The 14,682-nt window shown below is 42.2% G+C and overlaps 1 protein-coding gene, 10 non-coding genes and 1 pseudogene across 14 annotated transcripts; 1 reads left to right on the top strand and 11 right to left on the bottom strand.

Moving 5' to 3' along the window:
• Positions 1 to 13: 13 nt before the first annotated feature.
• On the bottom strand, positions 14 to 95 carry LOC118938593. The gene has a single exon (XR_005035801.1). It is a non-coding gene; the product is annotated as a small nucleolar RNA SNORD35 (small nucleolar RNA).
• A 410-nt stretch (positions 96 to 505) lies between these two features.
• On the bottom strand, positions 506 to 588 carry LOC118938579. The gene has a single exon (XR_005035787.1). It is a non-coding gene; the product is annotated as a small nucleolar RNA SNORD35 (small nucleolar RNA).
• A 667-nt stretch (positions 589 to 1,255) lies between these two features.
• On the bottom strand, positions 1,256 to 1,337 carry LOC118938592. The gene has a single exon (XR_005035800.1). It is a non-coding gene; the product is annotated as a small nucleolar RNA SNORD35 (small nucleolar RNA).
• Positions 1,338 to 1,747: 410 nt separating this feature from the next.
• Positions 1,748 to 1,830, bottom strand: LOC118938578. The gene has a single exon (XR_005035786.1). It is a non-coding gene; the product is annotated as a small nucleolar RNA SNORD35 (small nucleolar RNA).
• A 667-nt stretch (positions 1,831 to 2,497) lies between these two features.
• Positions 2,498 to 2,579, bottom strand: LOC118938591. Its single transcript, XR_005035799.1, has one exon. It is a non-coding gene; the product is annotated as a small nucleolar RNA SNORD35 (small nucleolar RNA).
• A 410-nt stretch (positions 2,580 to 2,989) lies between these two features.
• LOC118938577 lies at positions 2,990 to 3,072 on the bottom strand. The gene has a single exon (XR_005035785.1). It is a non-coding gene; the product is annotated as a small nucleolar RNA SNORD35 (small nucleolar RNA).
• A 667-nt stretch (positions 3,073 to 3,739) lies between these two features.
• LOC118938590 lies at positions 3,740 to 3,821 on the bottom strand. The gene has a single exon (XR_005035798.1). It is a non-coding gene; the product is annotated as a small nucleolar RNA SNORD35 (small nucleolar RNA).
• Positions 3,822 to 3,992: 171 nt separating this feature from the next.
• Positions 3,993 to 7,145, bottom strand: LOC118938071 (annotated as a pseudogene).
• Positions 4,232 to 4,314, bottom strand: LOC118938575. The gene has a single exon (XR_005035783.1). It is a non-coding gene; the product is annotated as a small nucleolar RNA SNORD35 (small nucleolar RNA).
• Positions 4,982 to 5,061, bottom strand: LOC118938600. Its single transcript, XR_005035808.1, has one exon. It is a non-coding gene; the product is annotated as a small nucleolar RNA SNORD35 (small nucleolar RNA).
• On the bottom strand, positions 5,421 to 5,504 carry LOC118938585. Its single transcript, XR_005035793.1, has one exon. It is a non-coding gene; the product is annotated as a small nucleolar RNA SNORD35 (small nucleolar RNA).
• LOC110486294 (apoptosis regulator BAX) lies at positions 6,189 to 14,629 on the top strand. 4 transcript variants are annotated; one of them, XM_036941010.1, is made up of 6 exons: positions 6,189 to 6,489; positions 7,339 to 7,483; positions 12,794 to 12,958; positions 13,059 to 13,194; positions 13,418 to 13,522; positions 13,632 to 14,629. In XM_036941010.1, the coding sequence occupies exons 2-6, from the start codon at positions 7,410 to 7,412 to the stop codon at positions 13,728 to 13,730; spliced, it is 579 nt and encodes a 192-aa protein (XP_036796905.1). In that variant the 5' UTR covers positions 6,189 to 6,489; positions 7,339 to 7,409; the 3' UTR covers positions 13,731 to 14,629. The 4 variants fall into 4 exon arrangements, with proteins under 4 accessions (XP_036796905.1, XP_021413450.1, XP_021413449.1 ...); XM_021557774.2 differs by lacking the exon at positions 6,189 to 6,489 and adding an exon at positions 10,843 to 10,891 and having other exon boundaries at positions 7,198 to 7,483; XM_021557775.2 differs by lacking the exon at positions 6,189 to 6,489 and having other exon boundaries at positions 7,195 to 7,483.
• The last annotated feature ends 53 nt before the right edge of the window (positions 14,630 to 14,682 follow it).

Here is a 14,682-nt window from a genome sequence, read left to right as displayed (position 1 = left end):
CAAAAGCCCTCCTATAACTGCATCAGTGTTGCCATTAGGCAGTGTCGTCAGAGCCTCAGGCTTGGAAGACCATCGTGAGAAAAACATCATTTGCAGCCAACATCAAATCTGATTTAATAGAACTGCAACTTTAGTGCAACAGTGAGTGACAGCCATCCTTGCAGTAGGAAAGGCACAATCAGCCAATTATTGGATACAGCCTGGCGAGAAAAAACACATGCAAGGAAGAGAGGTTGAAAAGGCTCAACAGTATGACAGAGATCCTCTTACCTGAAGGCAGGTGAGAGATGGACCGACATGTTCTTGTGCCTCTTCTCAAAGCGGGTCTATTTGCGGATGTAATGCAGGTAGTCACGTCTGATGACGATGGTCCTCTGCATCTTCATCTTGGTCACCACGCCTGAAAAGGCAGAATCAGGTCAATGTGTGGTCAATTTTTGAATACATCTAAGCACTGATCTAGGGATAGGAGTAGACCGTTGAATAGGGTGAGCAGGGGGCTTGGGTCGTTGCATCAGTAATGCCATAAGGCATTGTCGTCATAACCAGAAGGCTTGGAAGACCATCGTGAGAAAAACATCATTTGCAGTAAAGTGAGAACAAAAGCTGACTGTTTTACATCCAAACCAAAAACAATAAACAGCAAGGAAATGTAAAGACTAACCGGAGAGGATACGACCACGGATGGAGACATTTCCAGTGAAGGGGCATTTCTTGTCAATGTAAATGCCATCAATAGCCTGTAGAAACAAAATACATGTTAGGTTCTCTGCAAATCTGGCTGGTCTCAGACTATGGTTACACGTGGTCTGCAGTTGAGGATGGTTAGACGTATTGCCAAATTCCCTACAATTGGAGGCAGCTTATGGTAGAGAAATTAACATTCCATTTTCTTGCAAAAGCTCTGATGGACATTCCTGCAGTCAGCATGCCAATTGCAAGCTCCCTCAATTTGAGACATCTGTGGCATTGTGTGACAAAACTTCATATTTTAGTGTGGCCTTTAATTGTGCACAGCACAAGGTACACCTATGTAATGATCATGCTGTTTAATCAGCTTCTTGATATGCCACGGGTGGATGGATTATCTTGGCAAAGGAGAAATCCTTTGATTTAAACAAGTTTAAACATTTTCTAGAAATAAGCTTTTTGTGCATATGGAACATTTCTGGGATCTTTTATTTCCACTCATGAAACATGGGACCAACAGGTTACATCTATATTTTTGTTCAGTATGGATGCCAAAAGCCCTCCTATAACTGCATCAGTGTTGCCATTAGGCAGTGTCGTCAGAGCCTCAGGCTTGGAAGACCATCGTGAGAAAAACATCATTTGCAGCCAACATCAAATCTGATTTAATAGAACTGCAACTTTAGTGCAACAGTGAGTGACAGCCATCCTTGCAGTAGGAAAGGCACAATCAGCCAATTATTGGATACAGCCTGGCGAGAAAAAACACATGCAAGGAAGAGAGGTTGAAAAGGCTCAACAGTATGACAGAGATCCTCTTACCTGAAGGCAGGTGAGAGATGGACCGACATGTTCTTGTGCCTCTTCTCAAAGCGGGTCTATTTGCGGATGTAATGCAGGTAGTCACGTCTGATGACGATGGTCCTCTGCATCTTCATCTTGGTCACCACGCCTGAAAAGGCAGAATCAGGTCAATGTGTGGTCAATTTTTGAATACATCTAAGCACTGATCTAGGGATAGGAGTAGACCGTTGAATAGGGTGAGCAGGGGGCTTGGGTCGTTGCATCAGTAATGCCATAAGGCATTGTCGTCATAACCAGAAGGCTTGGAAGACCATCGTGAGAAAAACATCATTTGCAGTAAAGTGAGAACAAAAGCTGACTGTTTTACATCCAAACCAAAAACAATAAACAGCAAGGAAATGTAAAGACTAACCGGAGAGGATACGACCACGGATGGAGACATTTCCAGTGAAGGGGCATTTCTTGTCAATGTAAATGCCATCAATAGCCTGTAGAAACAAAATACATGTTAGGTTCTCTGCAAATCTGGCTGGTCTCAGACTATGGTTACACGTGGTCTGCAGTTGAGGATGGTTAGACGTATTGCCAAATTCCCTACAATTGGAGGCAGCTTATGGTAGAGAAATTAACATTCCATTTTCTTGCAAAAGCTCTGATGGACATTCCTGCAGTCAGCATGCCAATTGCAAGCTCCCTCAATTTGAGACATCTGTGGCATTGTGTGACAAAACTTCATATTTTAGTGTGGCCTTTAATTGTGCACAGCACAAGGTACACCTATGTAATGATCATGCTGTTTAATCAGCTTCTTGATATGCCACGGGTGGATGGATTATCTTGGCAAAGGAGAAATCCTTTGATTTAAACAAGTTTAAACATTTTCTAGAAATAAGCTTTTTGTGCATATGGAACATTTCTGGGATCTTTTATTTCCACTCATGAAACATGGGACCAACAGGTTACATCTATATTTTTGTTCAGTATGGATGCCAAAAGCCCTCCTATAACTGCATCAGTGTTGCCATTAGGCAGTGTCGTCAGAGCCTCAGGCTTGGAAGACCATCGTGAGAAAAACATCATTTGCAGCCAACATCAAATCTGATTTAATAGAACTGCAACTTTAGTGCAACAGTGAGTGACAGCCATCCTTGCAGTAGGAAAGGCACAATCAGCCAATTATTGGATACAGCCTGGCGAGAAAAAACACATGCAAGGAAGAGAGGTTGAAAAGGCTCAACAGTATGACAGAGATCCTCTTACCTGAAGGCAGGTGAGAGATGGACCGACATGTTCTTGTGCCTCTTCTCAAAGCGGGTCTATTTGCGGATGTAATGCAGGTAGTCACGTCTGATGACGATGGTCCTCTGCATCTTCATCTTGGTCACCACGCCTGAAAAGGCAGAATCAGGTCAATGTGTGGTCAATTTTTGAATACATCTAAGCACTGATCTAGGGATAGGAGTAGACCGTTGAATAGGGTGAGCAGGGGGCTTGGGTCGTTGCATCAGTAATGCCATAAGGCATTGTCGTCATAACCAGAAGGCTTGGAAGACCATCGTGAGAAAAACATCATTTGCAGTAAAGTGAGAACAAAAGCTGACTGTTTTACATCCAAACCAAAAACAATAAACAGCAAGGAAATGTAAAGACTAACCGGAGAGGATACGACCACGGATGGAGACATTTCCAGTGAAGGGGCATTTCTTGTCAATGTAAATGCCATCAATAGCCTGTAGAAACAAAATACATGTTAGGTTCTCTGCAAATCTGGCTGGTCTCAGACTATGGTTACACGTGGTCTGCAGTTGAGGATGGTTAGACGTATTGCCAAATTCCCTACAATTGGAGGCAGCTTATGGTAGAGAAATTAACATTCCATTTTCTTGCAAAAGCTCTGATGGACATTCCTGCAGTCAGCATGCCAATTGCAAGCTCCCTCAATTTGAGACATCTGTGGCATTGTGTGACAAAACTTCATATTTTAGTGTGGCCTTTAATTGTGCACAGCACAAGGTACACCTATGTAATGATCATGCTGTTTAATCAGCTTCTTGATATGCCACGGGTGGATGGATTATCTTGGCAAAGGAGAAATCCTTTGATTTAAACAAGTTTAAACATTTTCTAGAAATAAGCTTTTTGTGCATATGGAACATTTCTGGGATCTTTTATTTCCACTCATGAAACATGGGACCAACAGGTTACATCTATATTTTTGTTCAGTATGGATGCCAAAAGCCCTCCTATAACTGCATCAGTGTTGCCATTAGGCAGTGTCGTCAGAGCCTCAGGCTTGGAAGACCATCGTGAGAAAAACATCATTTGCAGCCAACATCAAATCTGATTTAATAGAACTGCAACTTTAGTGCAACAGTGAGTGACAGCCATCCTTGCAGTAGGAAAGGCACAATCAGCCAATTATTGGATACAGCCTGGCGAGAAAAAACACATGCAAGGAAGAGAGGTTGAAAAGGCTCAACAGTATGACAGAGATCCTCTTACCTGAAGGCAGGTGAGAGATGGACCGACATGTTCTTGTGCCTCTTCTCAAAGCGGGTCTATTTGCGGATGTAATGCAGGTAGTCACGTCTGATGACGATGGTCCTCTGCATCTTCATCTTGGTCACCACGCCTGAAAAGGCAGAATCAGGTCAATGTGTGGTCAATTTTTGAATACATCTAAGCACTGATCTAGGGATAGGAGTAGACCGTTGAATAGGGTGAGCAGGGGGCTTGGGTCGTTGCATCAGTAATGCCATAAGGCATTGTCGTCATAACCAGAAGGCTTGGAAGACCATCGTGAGAAAAACATCATTTGCAGTAAAGTGAGAACAAAAGCTGACTGTTTTACATCCAAACCAAAAACAATAAACAGCAAGGAAATGTAAAGACTAACCGGAGAGGATACGACCACGGATGGAGACATTTCCAGTGAAGGGGCATTTCTTGTCAATGTAAATGCCATCAATAGCCTGTAGAAACAAAATACATGTTAGGTTCTCTGCAAATCTGGCTGGTCTCAGACTATGGTTACACGTGGTCTGCAGTTGAGGATGGTTAGACGTATTGCCAAATTCCCTACAATTGGAGGCAGCTTATGGTAGAGAAATTAACATTCCATTTTCTTGCAAAAGCTCTGATGGACATTCCTGCAGTCAGCATGCCAATTGCAAGCTCCCTCAATTTGAGACATCTGTGGCATTGTGTGACAAAACTTCATATTTTAGTGTGGCCTTTAATTGTGCACAGCACAAGGTACACCTATGTAATGATCATGCTGTTTAATCAGCTTCTTGATATGCCACGGGTGGATGGATTATCTTGGCAAAGGAGAAATCCTTTGATTTAAACAAGTTTAAACATTTTCTAGAAATAAGCTTTTTGTGCATATGGAACATTTCTGGGATCTTTTATTTCCACTCATGAAACATGGGACCAACAGGTTACATCTATATTTTTGTTCAGTATGGATGCCAAAAGCCCTCCTATAACTGCATCAGTGTTGCCATTAGGCAGTGTCGTCAGAGCCTCAGGCTTGGAAGACCATCGTGAGAAAAACAATTTGCAGCTTGCAAAGAGCAGTTAACCATACAAGTTAATTGACTACGAGACCAGGCTGTATTCCAAAGACAATTCAACAAATTAATCATACTGCCCATAAGGAGCACAATTGTAGTTTTAGGATAGTTTAGGTCGTTGGGTAAGTTACCTCTCTTGGGGTTTTGAAGCCTAGCCCAAAGCGCTTGTGGTAGCTTCTCCTTGCCACCTTCACCAACCAGAACACGCTTCTTGTTCTGGAAGATGGTTGGCTGCTTCTGATAAGCCCTCTCCGTCTGTGGGGAAAATACATAACACCAGGTCAAAAACTGATCTACGCAAAGTAACACGTCACTCCATCATGGAGCTGAAAAGACCCTTCTTCAAGTTACACTGCATCAGTGTTGCCATTAGGCAGTGTCGTCAGAACCTCATAGGCTAGGAAGACCATCGTGAGAAAAACATCATGTGCAGGTAAATCTATGTGCATTTTGAAATAGACGCTACTAGAGAAGCAGTAGATCAGACAGGATGCACTAGCAAGACTTACAATCTATGAAGCTGACCATAATGAAAGTTAAGAAAAGTCAGAGCTAGCTATAATCAAAAGCAGAGCAAAATAACTAGGTAGCCAAAAACAATAGCCGTATAAAGTCCATGACATTTGGAATCCACAAGTTGAGAAAGTAGACAGCTGAGTTTAGCCAGCCAGCCAATCTAGCGTAAAAACTAACCTATGGGCTATAGGCTTGGGCCCGTGGGCCCGTGGCAGTATTTGGTATTTCGGATCACTGTCGTGCCCAAAGTAAACTGCCTGTTACTCAGGCCCAGAAGCTAGGATTATGCATATAATTGGTAGAATTGGATAGAAAACACTGATGTTTCCAAAACTGTTAAAATAATGTCCGAGTATAACACAACTGATATAGCAGGCAAAAACCCAAGGAGAATCCATCTGGGAATATCTTCTTTTTTTTGAGCTCACCACTCATAATGGCTGCCTATGGGAATATCAAAAGAATACCTTCCAGATTGCAGTTCCTAGGGCCTCCAGTAGATGTCAGTCTTTAGAAAGAGTTCCAGGCTTGTTTTTTGAAAAAGTTAGCTAGAATTTGTAGTTTTTCTAAGTGGCTCCCATTTTGGCACGCCCGTCAGTGAGGGTGTGCACATCATTATCTATCTCCGGTAATTAACATAATATTCTGTCTTAAATTGTATCGTTTATTTACATATTAGGGTACCTGAGGATTGATTAGAAACGCTGTTTGGACGAAGTGTATTGGTAACCTTTGGGATTCATTTGTATGCATTTTGAACAAAAGAAACAGGTGGCTTACTGAATCAAGCGCACCAACTAAACTGACTTTATTGGGATATAAAGGACTTTATCAAACATAAGTTCCATTTGTTATGTAGCTAGGACCCTCGGGATTGCAAAAAGAGGAACATCTTCAAAAGGTAAGTGATTTATTTTAAAGCCATTTCTGACTTTAGTGACGCCTCTGCTTGGTTGGAAAATGTTTAATGCTTTTGTAAGCGGGGCGCTGTCCTAAAATAATCACATGGTATGCTTTTGCCGTAAAGCCTTTTTGAAATCTGACAACACGATGGATTAACAAGAAGTCTTTTAAACGATGTAATGCACTTGTATTTTTATGAATGTTTAATGCTAAGATTTTGTATTCGGCGCGCTCCGATTTAACCGGATGTTGTCGAATTTGATCACGGAAACCAGATTTCCGCTTGAAGAGGACTGTGCTTCTCGAGCATACATTTATCTAGCAATGACATGTTTTAGTTATTAACTCTGCCATAAATCAGTATACTTTGATTATAAACTAGATGAAGCATACGCCCAATGCTGTAAAGGCCAAGTTAGCAAACGTCCTAGCTGGATCTCCGACAACGCGCTCCACACAGCACCGGGCCTGGAACCATAAAACAATTAAGGGCCCAGTCTACTTTGAAATTTCAATCGCATGCTTTTCCGTTTAACTGAGGCTATTTATTGTACGCCATGATACTTTTTTCTATCAAAAAAGCACATTCATTTCGCCACGCTGTTTTGCTGAACGTACTTGTGCGTCCGCCCTCTTTGCCAGCCGAGTCGTAAAGAGAATTAAGCATGCGCGTGACGGACAGAAGTCAGAAAGGACAGGATATGACGTTTAAGAAAGGGCAAGGCAGAAGCGGAACGTTGGATTCCATTTGTGTCAAAATATTTGTATTCATTGCTAATTAAACTTGCTGTAATTTTAAGTATTTTGTAAATTGACTACTCATAAATATTATTGGCCTTCTACATAGTGCTCTTGCAAGCTGGAATTCGTGAACGAGCAAAACGAAGCCACTCCTCTGGTACTGTAAACATATGTCACATGACTGCAGGCGGACGCGGACTCAAAGTAATCTTAGTACAAGATGGCAGCGCTGTCGGGAGGAGGCGACTCAGGTAAGTGACATGACTATGATAAACACAATCGACACGGAACCGTGGTACTGATATCGTAATTATCGTGAGCCGGAACGAAAAGTATTTGTCACGATTTAGCTTACTTGTTAAATAATAGATTTTTGTTGTCGGTTGGACCTAGCCGCGTCGAGCTAGCCAGTCAACGAGCTAACATAACACCCATCCCATCTCTGAAACATGCCCGTACACCTGACTGGGTAAGCTAGCTACCTAGGAAAGCTACATTATTGTTTTCTAGCTGTTCAACTGGGGGAAAAGTGTTACAGTTTACTTGTTTCCTTTTCTCATCAAGCTAGCTTGTAAGCCTGTATGTGATAAACAGTTAATTGGTATTTACATATACAGCCCAAACATTTGTTTTGGATATTCGGTTTTCACTCGTCAATAGCTATTGAACCAAGCATGCCATGACATGGAGTATTGTAACGTTATATTCTTAATCAGGGGAGGATGGAGAGCAATCGACAACTTTTGTGTGTGTAAATCTTACATCTTTTTGAAGATTGTAATCTGAACCGAATTTGAAATTCATACAGAAAATGCTCTGGATTATTATCCATCCTAAATCTGATTTAGAACATTTTAATTGTCATGGAATGCTTGGTTCAATAGCTATTGACGAGTAAAGCGAATATCCTATATAAAACCACCTTTACCTTGGTACTGAACCATATACAGTTGAAGTCGGAAGTTTACATACACTTATGTTGAAGTCATTAAAAGTTGTTTTTCAACCACCACAAATTTCTTGTTAACAAACTATAGTTTACAGACAGATTATTTCACTTCTAATTCACTATCACAATTCCAGTGGGTCAGAAGTTTACATACACTAAGTTGACTGTGCCTTTAAACAGCTTGGAAAATTCCAAACAATGATGTCATGGCTTTAGAAGCTTCTGATAGGCTAATTGACAAAATTTGATTCAATTGGCGGTGTACCCGTGGATGTATTTTAAGGTCTTCTTTCAAACTCAGTGCCTCTTTGTTTGGCATTATGGGAAAATCAAAATAAATCAGCCAAGACTTCAGAGAAAACAATTGGAGACCCCCACAAGTCTGGTTCAGCTTTGGGAGCAATTTCCAAACACCTCTGAAGGTACCATGTTTATCTGTACAAACAATAGTACGTAAGCATAAACACCATGGGACCACACCGATGTCATAACGTTCAGGAAGGCGTCTCATTCTGTCTCCTAGAGATTAACGTACTTTGGTGTGAAAAGTGCAAATCAATCTCAGAACAACAGCAAAGGACCTTGTGAAGATGCTGGAGGAAACGGGTACAAAAGTATCTTTTTCCACAGTAAAACCAGTACTATATTGACATAACCTGGAAGTCCGCTCAGCAAGGAAGAAGCCACTGCTCCAAAACCGCCATTAAAAAAAGCCAGACTATGGTTTGCAACCGCACATGGGGACAAAGATTGTAATTTTGTCTTCTGGTTTGATGAAACAAAAATAGAACTGTTTGGCCATAATGAACATCGTTATGTTTGGAGGAAAAAGGGGGAGGCTTGCAAGCTTAAGAACACCATCCCAACCGTGAAGCATGGGGGTGGCAGCATCTTGGTGTGGGGGTGCTTTGCTGCAGGAGGGACTGGTGCACTTCCCAAAATAGATGGCATCATGAGAGAGGAAAAGGATGTGGATATGTTGAAGCAACATCTCAAGCCATCAGTCAGGAAGTTAAAGCTTGGTCGCAAATGGGTCTTCCAAATTGACATTGACCCCAAGCATTTATTTTGTTGTTCACCTTTATTTAACTAGGTAGGCAAGTTGAGAACAAGTTCTAATTTACAAGCCTACTCCCAAAGTTGTGACATAATGGCTTAAGGACAACAAATTCAAGGTATTGGAGTGGCCATCACAAAGCCCTGACCTCAATCCCATAGAAAATGTGTGGGCAGAACTGAAAGTGTGTGTGAGCAAGGAGCCCTACAAACCTGACTCTGTTATACCAGCTCTGTCAGGAGGAATGGGACAAAATTCACTTTACTTATTGTGGGAAGCTTGTGGAAGGCTACCCAAAACATTTGACCCAAGTTAAACAATTTGAAAGCAATGCTACCAAATACTAATTGAGTGTATGTAAACTTGTGACTCACTGGGAATGTGATGAAAGAAAGAAACTGAAATAAACCATTCTCGGTACTATTATTCTGACGTTTCACATTCTTAAAATATAGTGGTGATCCTAACTGACCTAAGAGATTGAATTTTAATCTAGGATTACATGTCAGGAATTGTGAAAAACAGAGTTTAAATGTATTTGGCTAAGGCGTATGCAAACTTCCTACCAGCTCTCTAAAAAGTTTGTTAAACAACACTTTCCTGGAGATATTTTGTCTCAAATCTCAAGCAGGTGAAGGACAAACCACACAGACAATCGGTATAGTAAGTTTAAATTAAAGGTTATTCAACATTCTGGAAAGGAACATTTACATGATTTTGCAGGCATTTGTTTCAGGCTGTATATACCAATTAATTGTGTATTACAGACTGATTAGTCAGATTAGTATGTGAGTGCTAGCTAGCTGTGTTTAATTAGCATTTTAGTAATTTTGCAGACGAGCTCATCCAGAATGATTTACAGTTAGTGTACTTATTTTAAGATGGCAAGGTGGGACAACCACATATCACAATCATAGGAAAGTACATTTTTCCCTCTATAGTGGGGGGGGGGGGGGGGCTGTGCGATTATTTAAGATACTCTTTAAAGGGGTAGGGTTTCACTGGTTTTCAGAAGATGGGCAGGGGGAAGCTGGTTCCACCATTAGGGTGCTAGGACACATAAGTGCTTGGACTGGGCTGAGTGGGAGATGCCCTCCTGTAGGGGTGGGAGGGCCAGATGTGGCAGTCTGAGTCTTTGTACTTCATACTTAATCGTTGTCATTCTAGAAACATCATAGACAGCTAGCCTAACTGCAGTACATCTTGGACCAGTCCAGCTGTTACTAATGTCAGCTGACAAGTCAACTTCTGAAAATGAGCCAGCTGGTGTTTTAACTGTTTTACATGAATTAATGTCACACTGAACTGGTCATGAGACATGCATACTTCAGTAGCTACTTGTTCAAGAATATCTTTGTGTCACATTTCAAACATGTTTAGCCCATTACATAATATATTTGACTGCCCAGTTTCGATATGACAGACACCCATACCTGGCTGACGCTACCCACACCTGGGTGACGCTACCCACGTGACTCAGTCAGGACTTCAAGAATTCAGTATTTGCCAGACTACCCACACATAGGCATTGTCTTAAATTGCCTCTACCTGCCCTTGGTTTATGTCTTGGTAGTACTGACTCCAGTGCTGCTTTGTGTTCTCAGGTAATGGAACTGATCAGGTACTAGAACTGGGAAGAACATTACTGACAGAGTGAGTATACCTTCATGTTTACTCTTGAATTAGATCTTTATTCACATTTGTCTGATTTAATCAGGCTGTAATACACAATTTAATTGGTAGATATAGCCTGAAACATTGGAGTGCCAAATCGTGTAAATGTTACTTACAAGCCAGAATGTTGAATCAATTTTCATTGATACTTGCATTACCGGTTGTCTGTGCGGTTTGACCTTCAGACGCTCGAAATTTGAGACAAAATTTCCACAGGGAAATATTGTTTACCAGACTTTTTAGAGATCTGCAAGGTATATGGTTCTGGTGTGTATTTTCATTCTACTGACATAGGTACACTTCAACTGCGAGAGACGGAATCTAAAACAAAAATCACGTATGATTTTAAGTAATTAATTTGCATTTATTGCATGTCATAAATATTTGATCACCTAACAACCAGTAAGAATTCCGGCTCTCACAGACCTCTTAGTTTTTCTTTAAGAAGCCCTCCTGTTCTCCACTCATTACCTGTATTAACTGCACCTGTTTGAACTCGTTACCTGTATAAAAGACACCTGTCCACACACTCAATCAAACAGACTCCAACCTCTCCACAATGGCCAAGACCAGAGAGCTGTGTAAGGACATCAGGGATAAAATTGGAGACCTGCTCAAGGCTGGGATGGGCTACAGGACAATAGGCAAGCAGCTTGGTGAAAAGGCAACAACTGTTGGTGCAATTATCAGAAAATGGAAGTTCAAGATGATGGTCAATCACCCTCAGTCTGGGGCTCCATGCAAGATCTCACCTCGTGGGGCATCAATGATCATGAGGAAGGTGAGGGATCAGCCCAGAACTACACGGCAGGACCTGGTCAATGACCTGAAGAGAGCTGGGACCACAGTCTCAAAGAAAACCATTAGTAACACACTACGCCGTCATGGATTAAAATCCTGCAGCGCACGCAAGGTCCCCCTGCTCAAGCCAGCGCATGTCCAGGCCCGTCTGAAGTTTGCCAATGACCATCTGGATGATCCAGACGGAATGGGAGAAGGTCATGTGGGCTGATGAGACAAAAATAGAGCTTTTTGGTCTAAACTCCACTCACCCTGTTTGGAGGAAGAAGAAGGATGAGTACAACCCCAAGAACACCATCCCAACCGTGAAGCATGGAGGTGGAAACATCATTCTTTGGGGATGCTTTTCTGCAAAGGGGACATGATGACTGCACCATATTGAGGGGAGGATGGATGGGGCCATGTATCGTGAGATCTTGGCCAACAACCTCCTTCCCTTAGTAAGAGCATTGAAGATGGGTCGTGGCTGGGTCTTCCTGAATAACAACAACCCAAAACACAGAGCCAGGGCAACTAAGTGGCTCCGTAAGAAGCATCTCAAGGTCCTGGAGTGCCCTAGCCAGTCTCCAGACCTGAACCCAATAGATAATCTTTGGAGGAAGCTGAAAGTCCATATTTCCCAGCGACAGCCCCGAAACCTGAAGGATCTGGAGAAGGTCTGTGTGGAGGAGTGGGCCAAAATCCCTGCTGCAGTGTGTGCAAACCTGGTCAAGAACTACAGGAAATGTATGATCTCTGTAATTGCAAATCAAAGGTTTCTGTACCAAATATTAAGTTCTGCTTTTCTGATGTATCAAATACTTATGTCATGCAATAAAATGCAAATTAATTACTTAAAAATCATACAATGTGATTTTCTGGATTTTTGTTTAATAATTCCGTCTCTCACAGTTGAAGTGTACCTATGATAAAAATTGCAGACCTCTACATGCTTTGTAAGTAGGAAACACTGCAGATTTAGCAGGTTATCAAATACTTGTTCTTCCTACTGTACCAGTTAATTGTTTGTTACAGCCTGATTAATCAGACAAGGATCAAAATATACTAGCTAGTTGTTTACCCGGGACCCTCTCTTCGCAGTTTCATCTACGAGCGGGTTCTTCGCCATGCTGATAGCAGTACTCAGTTGTCAGTGTCACGGACCCAGTTGGGCGGGAGTGAGCTGTGTGACCCCAACCACAAGAAACTGGCCCTGTGCCTGCAGCAGATTGGAGATGAGCTGGATGGCAATACACAACTCCAAAGGTATCTTGAATCAAGGACTTAGAAAGGGACTCAGCTCTTTGCTTAAATTGACCCCTGGAGTTTGTACAATACTCAGAGCATCTCTTGTTTTCCCCTTCAGTATGTTAAATGATACTGCACTCCAGCCCAGCCATGATGTTTTTATGAGAGTGGCCCGTGAGATCTTCTCTGATGGAAAGTTCAACTGGGGCAGGGTGGTGGCACTTTTCTACTTTGCCTGTCGGCTGGTCATCAAGGTGAGGGTGGAGAGTGGTAGTATTTTATTTAGCTCTCCTTTCTCTCTCAATCATTCTCGCGCTCTCTTGTCCTCTGTTAGACAAAGGAAACAGGGCTCATCTCAGTCGGAATAGAGTCACTTTTGTAAACCGCAGCGCTTGGAATGGAACTGCAATTTACACGTTTTGGGATGAGTTGGCTTCTTCGTTGTGCAATAAGACTGCATCGTCTTTCTCTCCTTAGGCTCTGTTGACCAAGGTCCCCGACATCATCAGAACCATTATCAGCTGGGCTACAGACTACCTGCGAGATCATGTGATCAACTGGATTAGGGATCAGGGTGGCTGGGTAAGGAATCCGTAGATGTGCTTTCCCCACATTGGCATGTTTTTTTACAGATGTCTTTTTGAAATTGTGGTGATGGTTGAAGACAATGGTGTCTCTTCCTAATTCTTAGGAGGGAATCCGTTCCTACTTTGGCACTCCCACCTGGCAGACCGTGGGGGTGTTCCTCGCTGGAGTTCTTACTACTGTGCTGGTCATCCGCAAGATGTGAGGGGAAGGAGAGCCTAAGAGAAGAAAGGACAAAGAGGGGGGGACATAAGACTGGGGGGGAAACTGGGTAGTAGAGGTAGACATGTGGGGGTAAATGGGAACTTTCGGGGGAAGGAAAAGGTGAGGAAAAATAGTTTGGGATGGAAAAGCAGCAACGTTTGGACCACTCCTCTTTCCCACCCTCCATCCATCAATGGCAAAGGATTGAGTCAGATTCAAGGTTTTTCTTGCCTCTGTTCCCTACGCTGAAATATGTGAGCAGCTCTTGACCGCACACACAGGAGAGAAGGATGGAAAGAGATGTGTAGAGACTCGGCCAGGGCACATCTTTTAATTAATTTATTTTTTTATTTCTTGCAAACAAACAAGTCGCTGCATGACATTTTGTTGCTTAAGTCTAATGGCACCCCCCCCCATGTCAGCCATGAGAAACTCCTATGCTTTCCTCCTGTGCTTTATTTCTGTTGCACTTTTCTTCCATTGAGTCTCTCCATTTTCCTATCTGATCATTCTCCCTCCCTCTCTTCATGGTATCTCTTTGCTGGAGTATGCATTTTGGGGTGTGTGTCTGTGATTATTTACGCGTGATCATAGGATCAACAGATGTTCCAAGTACGTGTGTGTGCATGCGCGCATTTCTACTGCAGACACACAGCACTGTCCTTCTCTCACAGATGTTTACCTCTCTCTCAGCATAGTGTTCAAAGTACTGTATTCTATGGTGGGCTATTTAAAAGCAGACCATACCATAATCCTTCACAATCAAATGCTCTTTTTATACACCTTGTTAATGTGTTCAAATAAGGAAACTTTCTTATTTCTTTTAAGTTGTCAGTGCCTTGGTCCTTTTTTCTTCTTTTCTACAATAAATTGCTTTGATATTCACCTTTTTTCACTTTTTCTATATCTTTTGTAAAACTCTTGTCCCCCAAAACAATCTTTTTGCAGTGACA

This window comes from Oncorhynchus mykiss, chromosome 13, assembly GCF_013265735.2.
Source record: "Oncorhynchus mykiss isolate Arlee chromosome 13, USDA_OmykA_1.1, whole genome shotgun sequence".
NCBI lineage: Eukaryota > Metazoa > Chordata > Actinopteri > Salmoniformes > Salmonidae > Oncorhynchus > Oncorhynchus mykiss.
This window is presented reverse-complemented; position numbering and strand designations above follow the sequence as displayed.